The 17187-nt window shown below is 44.2% G+C and overlaps 1 protein-coding gene and 1 long non-coding RNA gene across 9 annotated transcripts in view; one reads left to right on the top strand and one right to left on the bottom strand.

The window, feature by feature from the left end:
- Nucleotides 1-17187, bottom strand: part of LOC142829150 (uncharacterized) — a 243039-nt gene that overhangs the window by 15675 nt on the left and 210177 nt on the right. The window lies entirely within an intron of this gene.
- The window catches only part of RAD51B (RAD51 paralog B), a 627945-nt gene that overhangs the window by 463513 nt on the left and 147245 nt on the right, over nt 1-17187 (top strand). The window contains exon 12 of one of the 6 annotated variants that reach the window (XM_075927357.1): nt 5625-6049. The exons of the other annotated variants lie outside the window; for them this stretch is intronic. Within the exon in view, the coding sequence (XP_075783472.1) occupies nt 5625-5635 (11 nt within the window). The 3' untranslated portion in view covers nt 5636-6049. Of the gene's footprint in view, nt 1-5624; nt 6050-17187 lie in introns of those variants that run through there. 6 annotated transcript variants of the gene reach the window in all.

The following is a 17187-nucleotide window of genomic DNA, read 5'->3' as shown; positions in this document are numbered from 1 at the left end:
GAATTTACTTGGCTCAGCATTTTAGCCCCACATCTCTACAATGTTACATAGCATTTGATTCAGAGATGCCATCCGAGAAATATGTCCCCTAGCATATGGCCATAAATTGACACAAGCCTTCCAGTAAAACTGTGCTGTGATTACAGTAAGAACCATAATTTGGGGAAATGTACCTGAAACCCACAGTACTATGACTGAGCGGCTGACAGTGGAGGGAAATTTTCCCTATAAGCTGTGCACTTGTGAAGCCACTTAGGAGACATTCAGATGCTGCCCAGCTGATTAGCAGAGGGCTCACAGCTAGGTTTTATGTTTATATTCGTGGTGCACATTCTCACATGCCTCAGTGCACATAAAATGTATTCTGCACATGGATGGAAAAGATTAGAGGGCACATTGCTGGAGGCACAGGATCTTAGGTCAAAGAGAATCAAATCCATGGGATGTCCTGGTAGATATCCATCCCAGCACACTGGCTGATGTAGCACCGTTGTGAAAGCAGTCACATGGGTCTGGCATGAATGGGTAGGTCTTTACCTTGGGAGCAATCCATATGCACTACCGTAGCTGGGCTGACTCTGCAGTGAAGACAAAACTTTAAGAATAAGTGTATACTGCAGCTGGGATTCTGGGTAAACAGACTCATGCTACTAGGGATTAAGCTACTTGGTTAAAAATGGCAATGTGGATGTTGCAGCTCAGGCTTGTTAGCCTGGGGCAGGGGCAGGGGCAGGGGCAAGGGAAGAAGGAGGTTTGAGAGCCCAAGTTCCAGCCTAAGCTCCAGCAGTCACACTGCTTTTTTGTTTTTTGGTTTTTTTAGATGACTGTGTCCAGCTGGGCTGGGAGGATTGATTTTAACTGCAATGTAGACATACCCTTGGAGGGGAGCGCTGTCGGCACTCCAAGCAATACACTCTCAGGCTCTGTTCCTTGTATGAACTCCCACTGAGTCTGGTGAATAACAAATCATTGCTCTGCTGGGACTGCCAGAAATAAACAGGGCAGTAACCCTGGACACAACTGATTTAAAAGCTAGTCTGCCCTCTGAAAGGTTTTCAGGTATAGCTACACTGACAAAGCCTCCTAGCAAGAGTGAGCTGGTACAGCTTGTTACGTCAGTTCCCCAAGCAAAATAAGCTGTAATGGCAAACACACTCTGTTCTGCCAGTATCACTGCATTTATACTAAGACTTTGGCCAGCATGGAAATGTCATGAAATGTGACACCCTTAACTGACATCACTGTCTCCACAAAAGTTTCTAGTGTAGATCTGGCCATAATTGCAAACAAAAAAAAGCAAACACAACACGCAAGTCCTGACCCAGCCCATAAAAGACAGTCCAATACTGGAGTGTGAAGGTGGGGCTCCTCCAGCTAGTGCTAGGGATAATCACTCATGGCAGCCCTTCTCCTGGAAGGTATCACATACTGGCCTACAGAGCCCCCTCTTAGGGTATGTCTACAGTAAAATTAAAAACCTGCAGTTGGCCCCAGAAAGCTAACTCAGGCTCTGGATAAGGGGCTATTTAACTGTGGCGTAGACATTGGGGCTGCAGCTAGAGCCTGAGTTCTAAGAGCCTAGAAGGTAAGGGAAGGCCACTCCCATCTATATGCCCGTCACAGCTACCACTGGCCCTTTTACCAAGAATGGGCTATTTTCATCCTGGCTTTCAGCCCTCCAATCCCAGCTCCTACACTGCCTGGCCTTCTCTCCTCATCCAGCTTCAGGCTTCTTTCCCCAGCCTATCGTGCTGGCTCCTTTCCAAACCACATCCCTTCTAACCTCATGCAGTACTTTTCTTGTCTGTGCCACAGAGAAAATATGGCCCTTTTTTGGATGGATATTGTACTGGGGGTTAACAGTGTTGATTAAAGAGCCAGCAAGTTCATTGCAGTATTTTGCACCATGTTCTATAGGGGTCCCCAGTGTTGACCCTTGGGATTCTTCCTGACCCCTCAGGTTATCAAATGGATTTCACAGTTTTGCTGTCAGCTTTAGTGTTAATAACTATGTAAATTCTGGTAGACTGTTGCCTGGTTCAGTGAGGTGTGCTCCCACTTCACTTGTGCCTTGACATGATGATTGATGTAGGTTCTGTTCTTGACATAAAGCTATTTCACAATGCTAGGTGTAAAATTGATGTTTGTACTGCTGTGTGCGTCAATAAATGGCAGTGGTTTGAATTAGTGGCATTCACATGTTAGTTGTGATGAGTAAAGTGTACGTTTGCATTTCCTAGTATGGCCAAGGTTGTGCTTGATGAGATCACTAATTACAAATGTATGAAGCTTGCTGCTGAGAAGAAAAATGTGAAAGCCCACACTAACTAAATGGCAGCAGAGCAGATCAAGATATTTTATATACTGTAACATTTTATGTGGTGGTCTGAGAAAAGAAGCAAAAGGCAACTTTTTGGGTTCATTGTTTGGAAACAGTCTTTGCTACTAAGCAAGTTCATCATTGCTAAGAAAACCATTTTTAAGTATGAGCAAATGTCTTCTACTCTCATGGCACAGAAGTGGTTCAAAGAACTGCCCTAATACATCAGCTGTTAAAAGGCTCAATTGATTAGATAAGAGAGTTGGAATGTATTTGAAGTTAGCATAGAATCCAGTGACATCTTTTCCTACATACTATATGAAATCTCTCCATCTGCAGTCTAGCCAAACAGACCCCCAATGCAGGATTTTTATTGTCATCTGTATGTTCATTAAGGTGGGGTTTTTCTATTTCCCTTTTTTCAGTAGAGGGGGTCAGTCTCGCAATAGAAATAATGAAAATGTTTGAGGCTTTCAGGGATTGGATGGTTTGGGGACTTCATAATTGGTTCTGGTAATTGGTTATAGAATCATCATCTCATGTCTCAATCCATGCCATATCAGTAGGGATCAAAAGCCACTGTTCCATAGTCAACTTAAATGAGTTGGTCCCATCCCAGTCTCTTGTAGAACAGTCTTATTTCTCATCCCACAACACAAACTACCATCTCAAGAGGCATTAATTGGATCCCTACCTACCAGGAAAAAAAGGATTGAATAGACCATAAAAACTGAGTTTCCCTGTCACCTCAAAGAATAATCCTTCTATTCAAGTTTGAGACATATAGTAGAGACATACAGCATTGTCATCTATCCTGGTATTTCCAGAACAGTTTCAATGGTGTGATTTAGCTCTCTGGATGTTAAAGCTAGGCATGGATATTTCTCTGGGTCTATAAAATTAAATAATTCATTGCCCTAAGCAAGGTGTAATTTTTTCCTTTGTCTTTGTTGACCCAAATGTAGGCAATTACTTTTCTGTCAGCCCATTGCCACTATAACCAATCTATGACTGAGATAAATATCTCAAAAAAGGGCAATGCTGAAATTGCTTTCCTCATATATATGCTGTTAACATAGAATCACCTCAAAGGGTATGTCTTCACTATGGGGTGGATAGAAGATGCAGCAGTCTATCCATTGGGGGGTCAAGTTAACAGGTCTAGTGAAGACCTACTAAATTGACTGCTGATCACCTTCTTTTGACTCTGGTACTCCACCTCAATGAGAAAAGTAAAGGGAATCAACAGGAGTGTTTCTGCTGTTGATCCGGCATACTGTGGATCCTGAGATAAATAGATCTAAGCTACGTTGATTTGAGTTACGCTACTAATATAACTCGAATTGTGTAGCTTAGATTGACTTGTCCCCATAGTGTAGACCTGCCCTAAGGAACTTCCCGTCCCCCACTGTTCGGCAGAATAACTGAATAATATTGATACATAATGAGATCAGATTATTGGTGATTACACTTCAACAGAAAACAAATAGAATACAATATTACATACATTTCTTTCCTGGATAGCTTGATTATATACCCAATAGTATTCAATATGTTATGTATAATATACCACCTCATTAAATCTTGATTTCAGTATTCCTGTATCTATACAAACAGATTAAATACCTGAAAGTTTCTTCCAAGATATAGTCAGTTGTCATTGACCTTCTTGTACAAGCCACACATTTGTACTCATTTAATCCACCCGTTCACCTGGAATGATGATGATATTTTCCACAAATCAAGTTTCAGAGCATCAGCATTTTTGCAATGGAGTGACTAATGCTAGCAATATAACTGTGAATACTAGCCAAAGAAAGCTTTTTCTTCAGGTCCGTTATGCAGAGTTGAGAATGTAAGAAATTTTTAGACACAAGAAAAAACCCTAATGTGTCAGCCTGTTTAAATTGTAGCTTAAACCTAACTTCCTTTTATTTATATATATATTGGTGATATGGTACTGCTCAGATTCCTTGTTTAGTCCTTGCTTCCACACTGTTAGATTATATCCTTTAGTTTTTTAGACTATCACCGGGATTCAGAAAAGGCATTTATCATGATTCAGAAAAGGCATTTATCATGCTATTTTAAACAATGTTATTAGGTCACCATGGTAATTCCTGTTTTTCAGTCATTGTAATACTTAAATTTATATTGGACCAGATCTTCAGTTTATGTAAAGTGATGTAACTTCTAGATTCATTGAAATTAATACAGTTCTATCAGTTTACAGTAGCTGAGGATCTGGCCCATCCTCTTTTTCAAGAGGATCCCAAAACAATTTACTAGCTAAATAAATGCGGTCACTCACCCACTGCTGAAATGCAGTAGCCTTTCACCCTAGCAGCAACAATAGACAATACTGTGTAGTTTGGAGAAGGAAGGGATGTTTCCAGTTGAAACTGCAGGGGGAATGTTAGGCATGCTGAATATAATTTCGCAGGTTGGATGAATCAGAGGTAGGGCACTGGGGGCAAGAAGGGAGTGGAAAAGAAGAGAGGAAGTCAAATCTGGTCTATGAACATTTCAGCCATTTATTTACCACTATATGGGAGAAAGGGCAAGTCCCCCAGGATTTCAAAGATGCCCTGATTACACACATATACAAGAGAAAAAGTGGCCATGCATGCTAGCAAGATTCTGGCCTGTGTCCTCTACAGTTGGCTGCCATTATACCTACGTGTTCACAAATATCATCATTCCTCAAAGTCAGTGTGGATTTCCTGCTGGTCAAGGCACTGCTGACATGATATTCACAGCCTGACAGATCCAAGAAAAATGTAGAGAGCAAGATTAGGATCTCTATGTGATTTTCATTGACTTGATCAAGGCATTTGACATAGTCAACAGAAAAGGGTTTTTAAAGATATTTGGGTGAATTAGCTGTCCTGAAAAATTTATCAATAAAGGTCAGTCCTTTCGTGATAGTATGCTGGGTTGTGCCCTTAACAATGGAGAAACGTTGGCACCTTTTGAAGTATCAAATGATACAAAGCATGCCTATTCAATTCTGAATTGACAATAGCATTTTCAGCCTCCAAAGACTTCAGTCTCCCACCAAAGTGTTCACAACTGTCCGTGATCTCCTGTTTGCTGATGACTGTGCACTGTTGGCTCATTCAGTCGAGGATGCATGGAAGCTTTTTGATCATTTTTCTACTTCTGCTCACCATTTTGGACTTAGTGTGAGCCTCAGGAAGACAGAGATTATGTCCCAGTCTGTTTGGAAAGAGCTTGGTGCTCCAGTGATCACTGCTGCTGCTACTGTCCTTAAGGCTATTGATAAGTTTCTCTGTCTTGGAAGTGTACCACTGATGACGATGTATCTGCTCAACTAGCCAAAGCCAGTGCTGCCTTCAGAAGACTGACCAAGCACTTATGGAATGGCCATCGTGTTGAACTTCATATGAAGGTAACCATTTATCAGGCACCTTGGATCTTATATTGCCGCTACATTTTGAAACATGATCAATTCCATATGTACTGCATCAGGAAGATTGCCAGTGTGACTTGGTGGGACAAAATTCCTAAGTCAGAGGTCCTTAAGCGTTCTTTTGGTAGTCAGTATAAGAGTTATAAAGATATCTGAAAGGCCAACGTGAAGTCATGCAGCATATCTCCTGGGCCGTGTCCAGACTCAGGGTTTTTTTCAGGAAAAGTAGCCTTTTCCCGAAAAAACTTCCCCTGCGTCCAGACTCAAGCCGCGTTCTTTCGAAATTATTTCGAAAGAACGCAGCTTTTCTTTCGATGGCGGTAAACCTCGTTTCACGAAGAAGAACGCCTTCTTTCGAAAGTTCCTCTTTCGAAAGAAGGCGTTCTTCAATGTAAATAGGGCTTCTTCAAAAGAGAGCATCCAGACTCGCTGGGTGCTCTCTTTCGAAAAAGCGGATTGCTCTTTCGAAAGATCCGCCTGCAGTCTAGACGCGATCTTTCGAAAGAGGCACTTTCGAAAGATGCTTTCGAAAGAGCCTCTTTCGAAAGAAGCCTGCAGTCTAGACATAGCCCTGGTGACATGGAAATCATAGCTCAGGACAGATTGTTCTGGTAACAAACTATTGTACAAGCTCTCAAAAAGTTTGAGAGTCAACATATCCAGACATTACAAGAAAAGAGTAGGATCTGAAGAGTGTACAACACCCACAGATGGTAGATTTTTATGTGACGTCTATAATTAGATTTGCCAATCAAGGATTGGCATAGGTGCTCAATAACAGCATCATAAGAACGTAAGAACATAAGAACTGCCATACTGGGTCAAACCAATGGTCCATCTAGCCCAGTATCTTGTCTGCAAACAGTGGCCAATGCCAGATGACCCAGAGGGAGTGAATACAACATATCATAAAATATGAGATTTGTCAGTCAACAGCTCAGTCTACATATATGTGTGTGTATATCTATCTATCTGACCCAGTATGACTGTTCTTATGTTCTTACATTCTTATGATGCTGTTGGTGAGCACTTATGCCAATCCTTGATTGGCAAATCTAATTATAGACGTCACATAATATCCTAGGAATTATTAGGAAAGGGATATAAAATAAGACCCAGAATATCTTACTGCCCCTGTATAAAACTATGGTATGCCCACATCTTGAATACTGTGTACAGATGTGGTCTCCTCACCTCAAAAAAGATATTTTGGCCTTGGAAACAGTTCAGAAAAGGGCAACTAAAATGATTAGGGGTTTGGAACGGGTCCCATATGAGGAGAGGTTAAAGCAACTGGGACTTTTCAGTTTAGAAAAGAGGAGACTGAGGGGGGATATGATAGAGGTCTATAAAATCATGAGTGGTGTGGAGAGGGCCGATAAAGAAAAGTTATTTATTAGTTCCCTAAATAGAAGAACTAGAGGACACCAAATGAAATTAATGGGTAGCAGGTTTAAAAGTAATAAAAGAAAGTTCTTCTTCACACAGCGTGTAGTCAACCTGTGGAACTCCTTGCCAGAGGATGCTGTGAAGGCTAGGACTATAATAGAGTTTAAAGAGAAGCTAGATAATTTCATGGAGGTTAGGTCCATAAAAGGCTATTAGCCAGGGGATAAAATGGTGTCCTTGGCCTCTGTTTGTCAGAGGCTGGAGAGGGATGGCAGGAGACAAATTGCTTGATCATTGTCTTCGGTCCACCCTCTCTGGGGCACCTGGTGTTGGCCACTGTCGGCAGACAGGCTACTGGGCTAGATAGACCTTTGGTCTAACCCAGTACGGCCATTCTTATGTTCTTATGTCTGTCTACATGAAGGAGATTGAAGGAACAGGGAAATTGAAGGTAGGAATGACAGAGACAGGGGACCTTAATATGTTCCAGTGTGTTGGAATAGATGGAAAGCAAGGCAACAAGAGGTCAGAGGAAAAAGAATGTGGAAAAGAAGGGAAATAAATATACAAGAGAAACAGACAATGAAAATAACTGAAAGAAAATATCCAAAGTGAAGAGATAGTGGAAAAGAAATAAAATAATTGAGAAACTCAAGAAGGAAAATGGGAATCATGGAGGCAGAGATGAAAATTGAGGCAGTTTAAGACTTTGTCCACACCACTGAAACAGCTAGGTAAACTTAGTTTTTGTCAAACTGATTATAATTTTTTTTCTGGTTATTGCAGACAGTGGCCAAACCTGTTGTTAGGATTTAAAAAAAAAATCTCCAAACATGTGTTAGCCCAGTCCGTTAAACTGTACTAAAGTATATTGTTGTTTTGGCCTGTCCATGCAGGCAGGCAAAATCATCATGTAGCCACGCCAGTCACAATCTGATTTAACTGTTGCTAAATTTTGTCATTTTGACTAGATAGATACAGCTTAACATTCAACAATTAATGACTTAATTGGCATCACAGACTTGTGATGGGATAAATTTCATGGCTGTAACCTTGGTTTAGATTGTTCAGGAAGCACAAGCAGGATAAAATGGAGGTGTTGTTTTGTACACCAGTTATGTTTTAAGGTCCAGAGGGGTGAGGTGCAGACTAGTTGAAGTCTCTGGGTAAAAATAAAAAGGGAAAAATAGAAATGACATCATCAGGGTCGGTATCTAGTATAGACCACCAAATCAGGAAGAGGAGGTGAGTGAAGCATTTCTAGAACAAGTACAACAATTGTTCAAAACACAAGACCTATTAATACTGAGCAACTTTAATTATTCAAACATCTGTTGGAAGAGTAATATGGCAAAACACAAATTTCTAATAAGTTCTTGAAATGCACTGGGGTTGGGACAGTTTGTTTCAGAAAGTGGAGATATGGACAGCCATTTTAGACTTGATTCTGGCTGACAGGAAGGAATTGGTTCTGAGTCTGAATGTGGTGTGACAGAGCAGGGGCGATACAGCCAGTTAAAGAGCTTGGTGGAAGGGGAAAGAGGTGGTTCTTGAAGAGAGAGTCAGCAATCCTGGCTAATTAGGGGCAGCTGAGACAGGGTGGCTGCAAAATCAATTAAGGCCCAGGTGAAACTAATTGGGGCTGCCGGGAGGCCTATTTAAGAACTCTCTCTGTGGGCGAGCTGTGAAAGAGTGTGGAGAACTAGGAAGGAGTTTGGAGAGTTGTGAAAGAGTGTGGAGAGTTGTGAAAGAGTGTGGAGAGAATTGAGAAGGAGTTTGGAGAATTGAGAAAGAGTTTTGGAGAGTGGAGGAGGAGTTTGGAGAGAGAAAGACACCGGAGGAGCCAAGAGAGCAGCATCAACCTGGTTAAGGACTACAGGGACACAACAAATCTCAAATCAAGGCGTGTGAGCCATATACTGTGACTCCTAGACTGTAGGGCTATGTCTAGACTGCAAGCCTCTTTCGAAAGAGGCTCTTTCGAAAGCATCTTTCGAAAGAGCCTCTTTTGAAAGAGAGCGTCTAGACTGCACGGAGAAATTTCGAAAAAGCGGCTTGCTTTTTCGAAAGAAAGCATCCAGTGAGTCTGGATGCTCTCTTTTGAAGAAGCCCTATTTACATTGAAGAACGCCTTCTTTCGAAAGAGGAACTTTCGAAAGAAGGCGTTCTTCCTCGTAAATTGAGGTTTACCGCCATCGAAAGAAAAGCCGCGTTCTTTCGAATTAATTTCGAAACGCGGCTTGAGTCTGGACGCAGGGGAAGTTTTTTCGAAAAAAGGCTACTTTTTTCGAAAAAACCCCTGAGTCTGGACACAGCCTAGGACAGTGGGCTGAACAGTGGTCAGGGGCCAAGGAGTGGGACTGACCCTGCCACAGTGGACATCAGTTTGAGTGAAAATGATCACGATATGATAGATTTCACGGTTTTAAGGAAAGAATGATTGAGAGCAGTAGAATAAAAACATGAACTTCTAAACAGAAGACTCTAGCGAATTCAGAGAACTCATACAAAGATCCCATGGGAAGAAAATCTAAGGAACAAAAGAATTCAGGAGAACTGGCAGTTTCTCAGTTAGCTAATATTAAATACACAACTGCCAGTTTTCTCAGAAGATTACTAAAAAGGACAATATAGCTCCGTCAGGAGCTCTTCAATGATGTGAAAAAATGAAAAGGAACCCTACAAAAAGTGGAAACATGAACAAATTGCTAAGGAGGAGTACAAAAGAATAGCACAAGTATGTAGAGGACAAAATCAAAAGGGCTAAGGCACAAAATGATTTACACCTAGCAAGAGATATAAAAGGTGCACAACTGGTAGAAAGATCATATTCAGAATAGTTATGAATGATTTCATTGTCCAACTGGAAAGATGTATCTAATGGGTCCCACAAGAATCAATCAGGAATATTCAATATTTTCATTAATTACTTAGATAACGGAATGGCAAGTATTACTATACAATTTGCAAATGACACCAAGCTAGGATGGATTGCAAGCACTTTGGAGGATAGGATTAGAATTTAAAAAGCTGTTGACAAATTAGAGAATTGGATGGAAATCAACAAAGTGAAATTCAGTCAAGATAAGAATAAGATACTACAATTAGGCAGGAAAAATCAATTTCACGACTCCAAAAAGGAGAATAACTGGCTAGATAATAAAATTGCTGAATAAGATCTGGAGACGATCGTGGTTCACAAACTGAATGAGTCTCCTATGTGTTGCAGTTGCAAATATTGCTAATAACATTCTGTATTAACAGGTGTGTCATACGTAAGAGACAGGAAGTAAATTGTCCTGCAATAGCCAGCACTGAAGGGAGTCCAGAGGAGAGCGGGAAAAATGATAAAAAGGAAAGCCTTATCTATGAAGAAAGTTCAAAAAAACTGAAGATGCATAGTCTTGAGAAAAGACCCTTTCCTAGGCAATCATTTCCCATTTTGTATGCATGTAACTGATCTTGACATTCAGTGTAAATGTCAAGGAAACAAAAATGCCTTCAGTACTGTATACGTCACCAGGTGTCAGAAATCAGGTCCTGCAGCAGAACCAGTCTCCAGGGTACCTAATAAGCACTGCTGGTCTGTAGTAGATGGCTTGATTGGTAGGAAGAGACAGCAGACCCACTTGCTCTTAAGCCCAATAACAGGAGTAGTTCACTGGTTGCCATAGGCGTGCGCAGCACATTTCATTAGGGTGTGCACCCAAAGAATTTTTTTAAAATGCACTTTGACCCCCCCCATTAGCCACATCCCTGACCTGTTAACCACGCCCCTGGTCTCCATTAGCCATGCCTTTGGAGGTAACCCTCTCCAGGCAAGATGGGCACATGACCAAAAGTAAAAAGTGTTATGTGACCCCTGACCCATGGACTTTTCCCACCATCCTCCTACCAATAGGGATTAGTTTGCCCCCCCCCCCATTCGTCCCCCATGCAACTATCCTGCAATTGCATTAATCCAATGTGTGTCACATTAATGCGGGGGTGGAGAGGCTGGGGGAAGTGTTCCCTCTAAGAGTTTCCTCCCATGAGCAGAATGAATTTTGTGTTGTGCACCAGTACTGAGTTCATGTGGCTTGTTTGGATGTGACATTGTGGCACCCAAGTTATTAATAAATATCTACCTTTCCCCTCTGCTGCCATGTCTCCTCCCCTTGCTCCATCAACTCCTCTGGTGCCTGCTGCCCCCCAACCCCTCACCCTTCTCTGCTGTCCTGACTCCTGCCCTTCTCACTGCCCTCAGCCTTCCTGAGACCTGCCTCCCTCCACCAGCCCTTCTCTCCCCCCTGTGCCTACTCTTCCAGTGGCCCCACTCTGATCATGTGAGCTACTCCTCCTCATCCCTTCGTCTAACACCTCCCTCGCCTCTCTCCTCTGGCGCTGGTCCCTCCCCTGCAGGTGTCTGCCCTTCTGCTTCACCCCCAAAATCCCCTGGCACCTGCACCTTCCCTTACTCCTAGTGCTTCCCCCTTCCCTCACTGCCCCTGCCCCCATTCCCCTCATGCCCCTGTGCTCTCACACATTACTTGCTTCAATCCCATCATCCTCAATGCTACCCCTTCTGTCAAGCCTTCTCCCAGCACCTCCCCCACCAGTACCCTTACCATCTCCTCTTCCAGCCTCACCCTGTCCCCCTCCCACTGACACCTCCCCTCCTGCCCTTTTCCTCATTGTCTCCACTTCCCCCCTAGCATTTGTGTCTCCTCTACCCTGTCCCTTTGGTGCCTTCCCCTTTCTTCCCCCTCCCCCTCCGTACAATCCCCTTCCATCCCTTCCCCTTACTTCCTCCTCCACCCTCCCCCACCCACCCCTTCCTCTTATTCCCCCCCCCCCTTACCTTCAGCTTTTGCCTTACAGGGCTGGAGTCAGAGCCAGACCAAGCTGCCGGGACAGGCGGGGACGCCCCCGGGGCGCCGCACAGTGCTGCAGGTCCGGGCGCCATGCGGTGCTGCCGGGACAGGTGGGGGCACCCCCAGGCGCCCCAACGGTGCCACACCGTACAGCTGGGCTGGGCAGGAGCGCTCCTGGGTGCCTCAAGGGCACTGCGCCATGCTGGGCGAGGGCGTTCCCGGGCGCCTCAGGGGCGCCGCGCCGTGCTGCTGGGCCGTGTGGTGCTGCCAGGCCAGGTGGGGCCCAGGGCGCAAAAATGGCTCAGGCTAGCCGGCCCGAGACATTAGGGTGTGCCTGGGCACACCCGGCACACCCAGTGCGCACGCCAATGCAGTGGCTGCTCAAAGCATTTCCCCATGGCTGCACTAGCCGCTGTGCTTTCTTGTTCCCAATTGTGTTTCTGCCTTGTTCCAGCCCTGCTCCTGCCATACCTTGCTCCTGGTAACACAATCCTCACACCTGAGTTCGGTTCCTGACTTCTGACTTTGTGTCTGGGATATGACTTCAGCTCTGACCCTGAACACCAGTGCCTATCTCATGACTGCTACTGTAACCACTAAGAATGACTCCAGTTCTAACCTTCGGGAATAACAACTCACGTCCCTATTCCCAACACCAGGGAACAGGAAATGGCATGAACACTGTTTATGTGTGTGTGTGTTTGCTTTACAGCTGTGTAATGGCATTTGGCTCCATTTTACAAAATTGGAGTAGGGGCGGGAGGACTTCAATGGTTTGCATCAGAGGTAGAGAGAGGAGCAGGGCAAAAGCTGCTTTACCCCACCTTTGTCTTCTCCTGAACCCCACAACCCAAGCTGGACTTGGAACTGCTCTAAATTGGGATAAGTAGAGTGCTGTAGGCTCTGGCAGCCATGCCCTCAGCATACTTCCTACACCACAAGGAGTAGCACAGAGCTATCAATACCAATGGAAAATGCCCCTTAGTTGCTTTTTTAGAGCAGTTTTATAGCCCCTTTGTGTTGCCAGAATGATGGGGAAAAGAAATAGCAGAGGGCAGAAAAAGGCCCACTGCCCTTTTATTTAGAGGGAGCTAAGATAATTTTTAGAAGTTTTTATCAACGGGAGAGTTAAACTCCCATAAACGATATTAAACAAAAGATGACAGGACAATATTATGTGAATTCTAGGCTTGCAAACATGCTTTTAACTTTACGTTCCCCAAACACTGTCTAAACCTCCCACTGCTTCCACTTGATAGAATATTGCAGCTTGAACCTGTTTGTTTTAGTTAAGCTGGCAAAGAACCAGACTCATAAATGTGATCTAACTCCTTTGAAGTCAGGTCCAGGACATGCAGAGAGACTAATAATAAGAGACCTGGTTTAGGGACTTAAGCCACATTTCTAATGTCCAGTGTCTCCTTTCACAAGTCTGCTTTTGAGGTCTGCCAGAGCCATATGGGGTGGAGGATGGGGGAAGCTAAGAGAGAAATTTTCATGAGTGTTTTTCATTTGATTGCTTTGATTTGTTTTGGTTCCCCAACATAAGGCATCTTGGATCTTATCACCGTATTACTCCAGTTTGATGCTGCTAAGACTCCACCGATTTCAGAGTTGAGTCAGACATCTTGCACCTGATTCTCTGAAGGGCTGAGCAACTGTGGATTTTGCTACTTATTTGTGCTGTGGTAGCACATAGAAACCAGTCATGGACCAGGATCCCCCCTTGTGTTAGACACTGTATAAATACAAAATGAAAATATGGTCCTTGCCCTATTGGCTTCCAATAGTGTTTATGGGTATTAACCACTTCTGAAAATTGGACTTGGCTTGTCTCAAGGGCTATGTCTGCACTGGCAGGTTGTTGCGCCAGAAGCATGCAAATGAGGCTAAGCGTGGAATATCGCCGAGCCTCATTTGCATACCTAATGAGCCACCATTTTTGCGGAAGAGGCTCTTGCGCTAGAAGGAGCTGTCTACACTGCCCCATCTTGCGCAAGAAAAATCCTCTTGCGCAATGCCGTTATTCCTGAAAATAATCAGCATGGTGGCATTGCGCAAGAGGGTTTTTCTTGCGCAAGAAGGGGCAGTGTAGACAGCTCCTTCTAGCGCAAGAGTCTCTTCCACAAAAATGGCAGCTCATTAGGCATGCAAATGAGGCTCGGCGGAATTCCACGCTTAGCCTCATTTGCATATCTTTGGCACAAGATCATGCCAGTGTAGACATAGCCATAGTGCACACACAAAAATTAGGGCAAAAAAAATCAGTGGCCTCTTTTCATAGGCTGAAATATTTTAGACCACATAAAACAGCATCTTGCATGTGCCATCACATGCTAGAAGCAAATTTCTGCCTCTGATTTGCATAACAGTCATTCCCACAAGCAACATCATGCTGTGATGGGCTATCGCAGCATCCATATCCCCTAAGGGTCCAGGAGTGGGATTAGGCTTCTTTGATGGAATTAAGAAAGGCAAGGCATATTTTAAATTACTGCCTTGGCAAAAGGCAAGGTCAGTGGGGACAAAAGAGAAGCATGTTCAGATGTGGCAAGTGCTCATGAGCAGGCCATAAATATCAAGAACCCTGTAACCACTTTGGCTAGTCTTGCTTAAAAAGCTGATCTTCTAGGCTGAAAAGTTCCTCAGTAGGGTCGTAGCGACACATAGTCTCTGCCAAGCTGTAAAGCAAAGGCCAGGCCATTAGGCCTTCATTGCTGTGTTCTGGTTTGTGCTTCCAGTAGTTTTGCACAGTAGTGTTTGTGGGCATTCATTCCGTATTCAGCAGTGGCCCTGTTCTAACCTCCTGCCACTGGTAGGGATGCATTAGATTAGTGGATAAGGGTGCCCCCGCCTTTGAAGTGTAGCAACAGCCCTAGGCCTGTTGTTACACTTCAAAGGTGAAAGCTCTGCAGGGAGCACGGAACCAGTGGGGTCTTCCCGCTGGCCTCGGGGGCGTTTCAAAGTGGCAGTGCCGCGGGGAGCCCATGTTGCTGCTTTGAAGCCCTCTCTCCTCTTCCCCCCACCCTTGCTGCTCCTTTCTAATAGAGGTAGCACGGGGTGGGGGGAAACAACTAGTTGACTAGTGTGTCGACTATCCGATAAGCATTTGCTTATCAGATAGTCGACTAGTCGATTAGTCGTTCACATCCCTAGCCAGTGGTAGGATCTTTAAATTCCAGTGAGGAAAGAAAAACCTGCTTGTTTTGTAGCAACTATCAAGCAAAGGACATGCTGAGCCAAAACAGAAATAGCAGCAGGGTCAGGGCAGGGCAAGGCCCTCCATTTCATTAGCGAGGCTTGGCTATGGGTGATTAAATACGTACAAGAGACTTTGAATAGGGCCATGGAGGAAAAAAGACATTGTGGAACACAGAAAAGTCATTCTTTGCCACCATGAGCTGGCTGAATATGGCATGGGGTTTATTTACAAAGATAAAAAGATTTTATTTTAATTCTGGAGAGGAGCTAAGTCTTTTCCATTTACTATTTTTTATCTATTGGCTGGCGGGAAGCCTCTAATGAAATGAAGTAAAATGAATCCAGATAGCCTCGAGGTCTGTGTTGGCCTCGCCTGTAATTTATGTTGGAGTAATTGGATCAAGACACAATAAAAAGGACAAAATTATACAGAGCCCTATTAAACTTTGGGGGCAGTTCAGATTTGAAATTGACCTTCCAGGCCTGTTTCACACCAGGCATATGAGAGGCGGGGGGGGGGGGGGGGGGCACATGTAAAGAATGGGGCCTTGATGTAGAACAAGGTATTGTTTGTAGTAGGGTCTGGCCACCTAGTATGACTTTGCTATGAGGCTTTGCTGACTCATCTGGCTTTTAAATTGCTGTATTATAATTTTTATGTAATGTTTATTGTGGGACAAGCAGCCAGGACTATTGAATGGGCACTTTGTGTAATACCTGTAGCCCCTGAGGTATTTCTGCCCAACCGGTTAGAACAGGGATGGGGAACCTCAGGCTCAGGGGCTGGATGCAGCCCCCTGCTTGCCTGGGTCCAGCCCCCAAAGCTCATGGCTACCCCCTCCCAATATTGCGGGGGGGCCTGTGTTTACTGTGGGACTAAACTACACAAAATCTACTAGCCTAGGCCCTGCTAGGCTCCAGTGTGCAAGGAGAATGTGGGGAGTGTCTTTCTCCTTCTCAGTCAGGGGCCATGTCAGTGAGGGTTTGTCTTACTTGTTTTCAGCCTCTGACTGATTTTTCTGTGGGTCAGTGGCCCTTGACCCAAAAAAGGTTTCGTGTACCTGAGTTAGAAACTGGAATAAATAAATTTAAACTTGGCCAGAACACTAAAGTTAATTTAACTTTTGCAAACATGTCATGAGGTCTTTAGTGATCCCAAGTGTCTGGCTCTCAACAGTATATCTCTGCTAAAAGAGGACACCTCAAACAGCGCATCACTCCACAGTGTCATGCAGTGTTCTCTCTAACTTTTTCCATTCATATTCAGAATAAATTTTATGTGTACCCAGGCATGTGTGGGTGTGCACCACCAAAGGGAGAGAGAGGTGCGGCACTGTCCAGGTGGCAATAACGGCCGACAGCTCTTTGCCTGTGGCCCTGCCCCTTCCAGGAGCACATAACTGGCCCCCCACCTTGCTCAGGGAACCGGCAATTCTGTCAGCTCCCTTGCCTGAGGACAGAAATCGCCACAGCAACAGCATCTCGCAAGCTTCTCCAACATTTCTTTGTGCCTCTCTGATCCATAGGAAAATGAGCATATTAAGCTTCCACAGGCCACCCAGTCCTTAGCTTATGTGTTGGCATTGCAAGCAAGAGGCCTAATCAGTGCAACCTGTGTGGCGTGATCATCAATTTATTGAGGTGATCAGCGACCATCAATATTTCATATTAGCTACTGACCAGTCAATCCAGTAGAACAAGAAATCTGGCCAATTCTAGGAGCCCCAGATCCAATCAGGAGTGACAAGGCAGGCTTAGTCCCTGCTGGAGAGCAAGGGCATCTAGCTGCTCCCAAGAACGTGCCCAGAGCTGCCAGCTTTTCTGCTAGTGGGCTGCCTGTGTTTCAGCAAAAGATTGGTCAAATCTGCTGTAAATTTGACAGAACTTTTTGTCCCAACAAATTGACATTTTCTGATGAAATTTAGTTTGGTCAGAAAATTTCTGGCCAGCACTGCTCAACTACTAATAATTTGGTGCAGTCATCTTTCCCC

The sequence above is a fragment of the Pelodiscus sinensis genome, chromosome 4 (assembly GCF_049634645.1).
Source record: "Pelodiscus sinensis isolate JC-2024 chromosome 4, ASM4963464v1, whole genome shotgun sequence".
NCBI classification, from domain to species: domain Eukaryota; kingdom Metazoa; phylum Chordata; order Testudines; family Trionychidae; genus Pelodiscus; species Pelodiscus sinensis.
The sequence above is the reverse complement of the archived record's forward strand: the minus strand, read 5'-3'. Positions and strand labels throughout refer to the sequence as shown.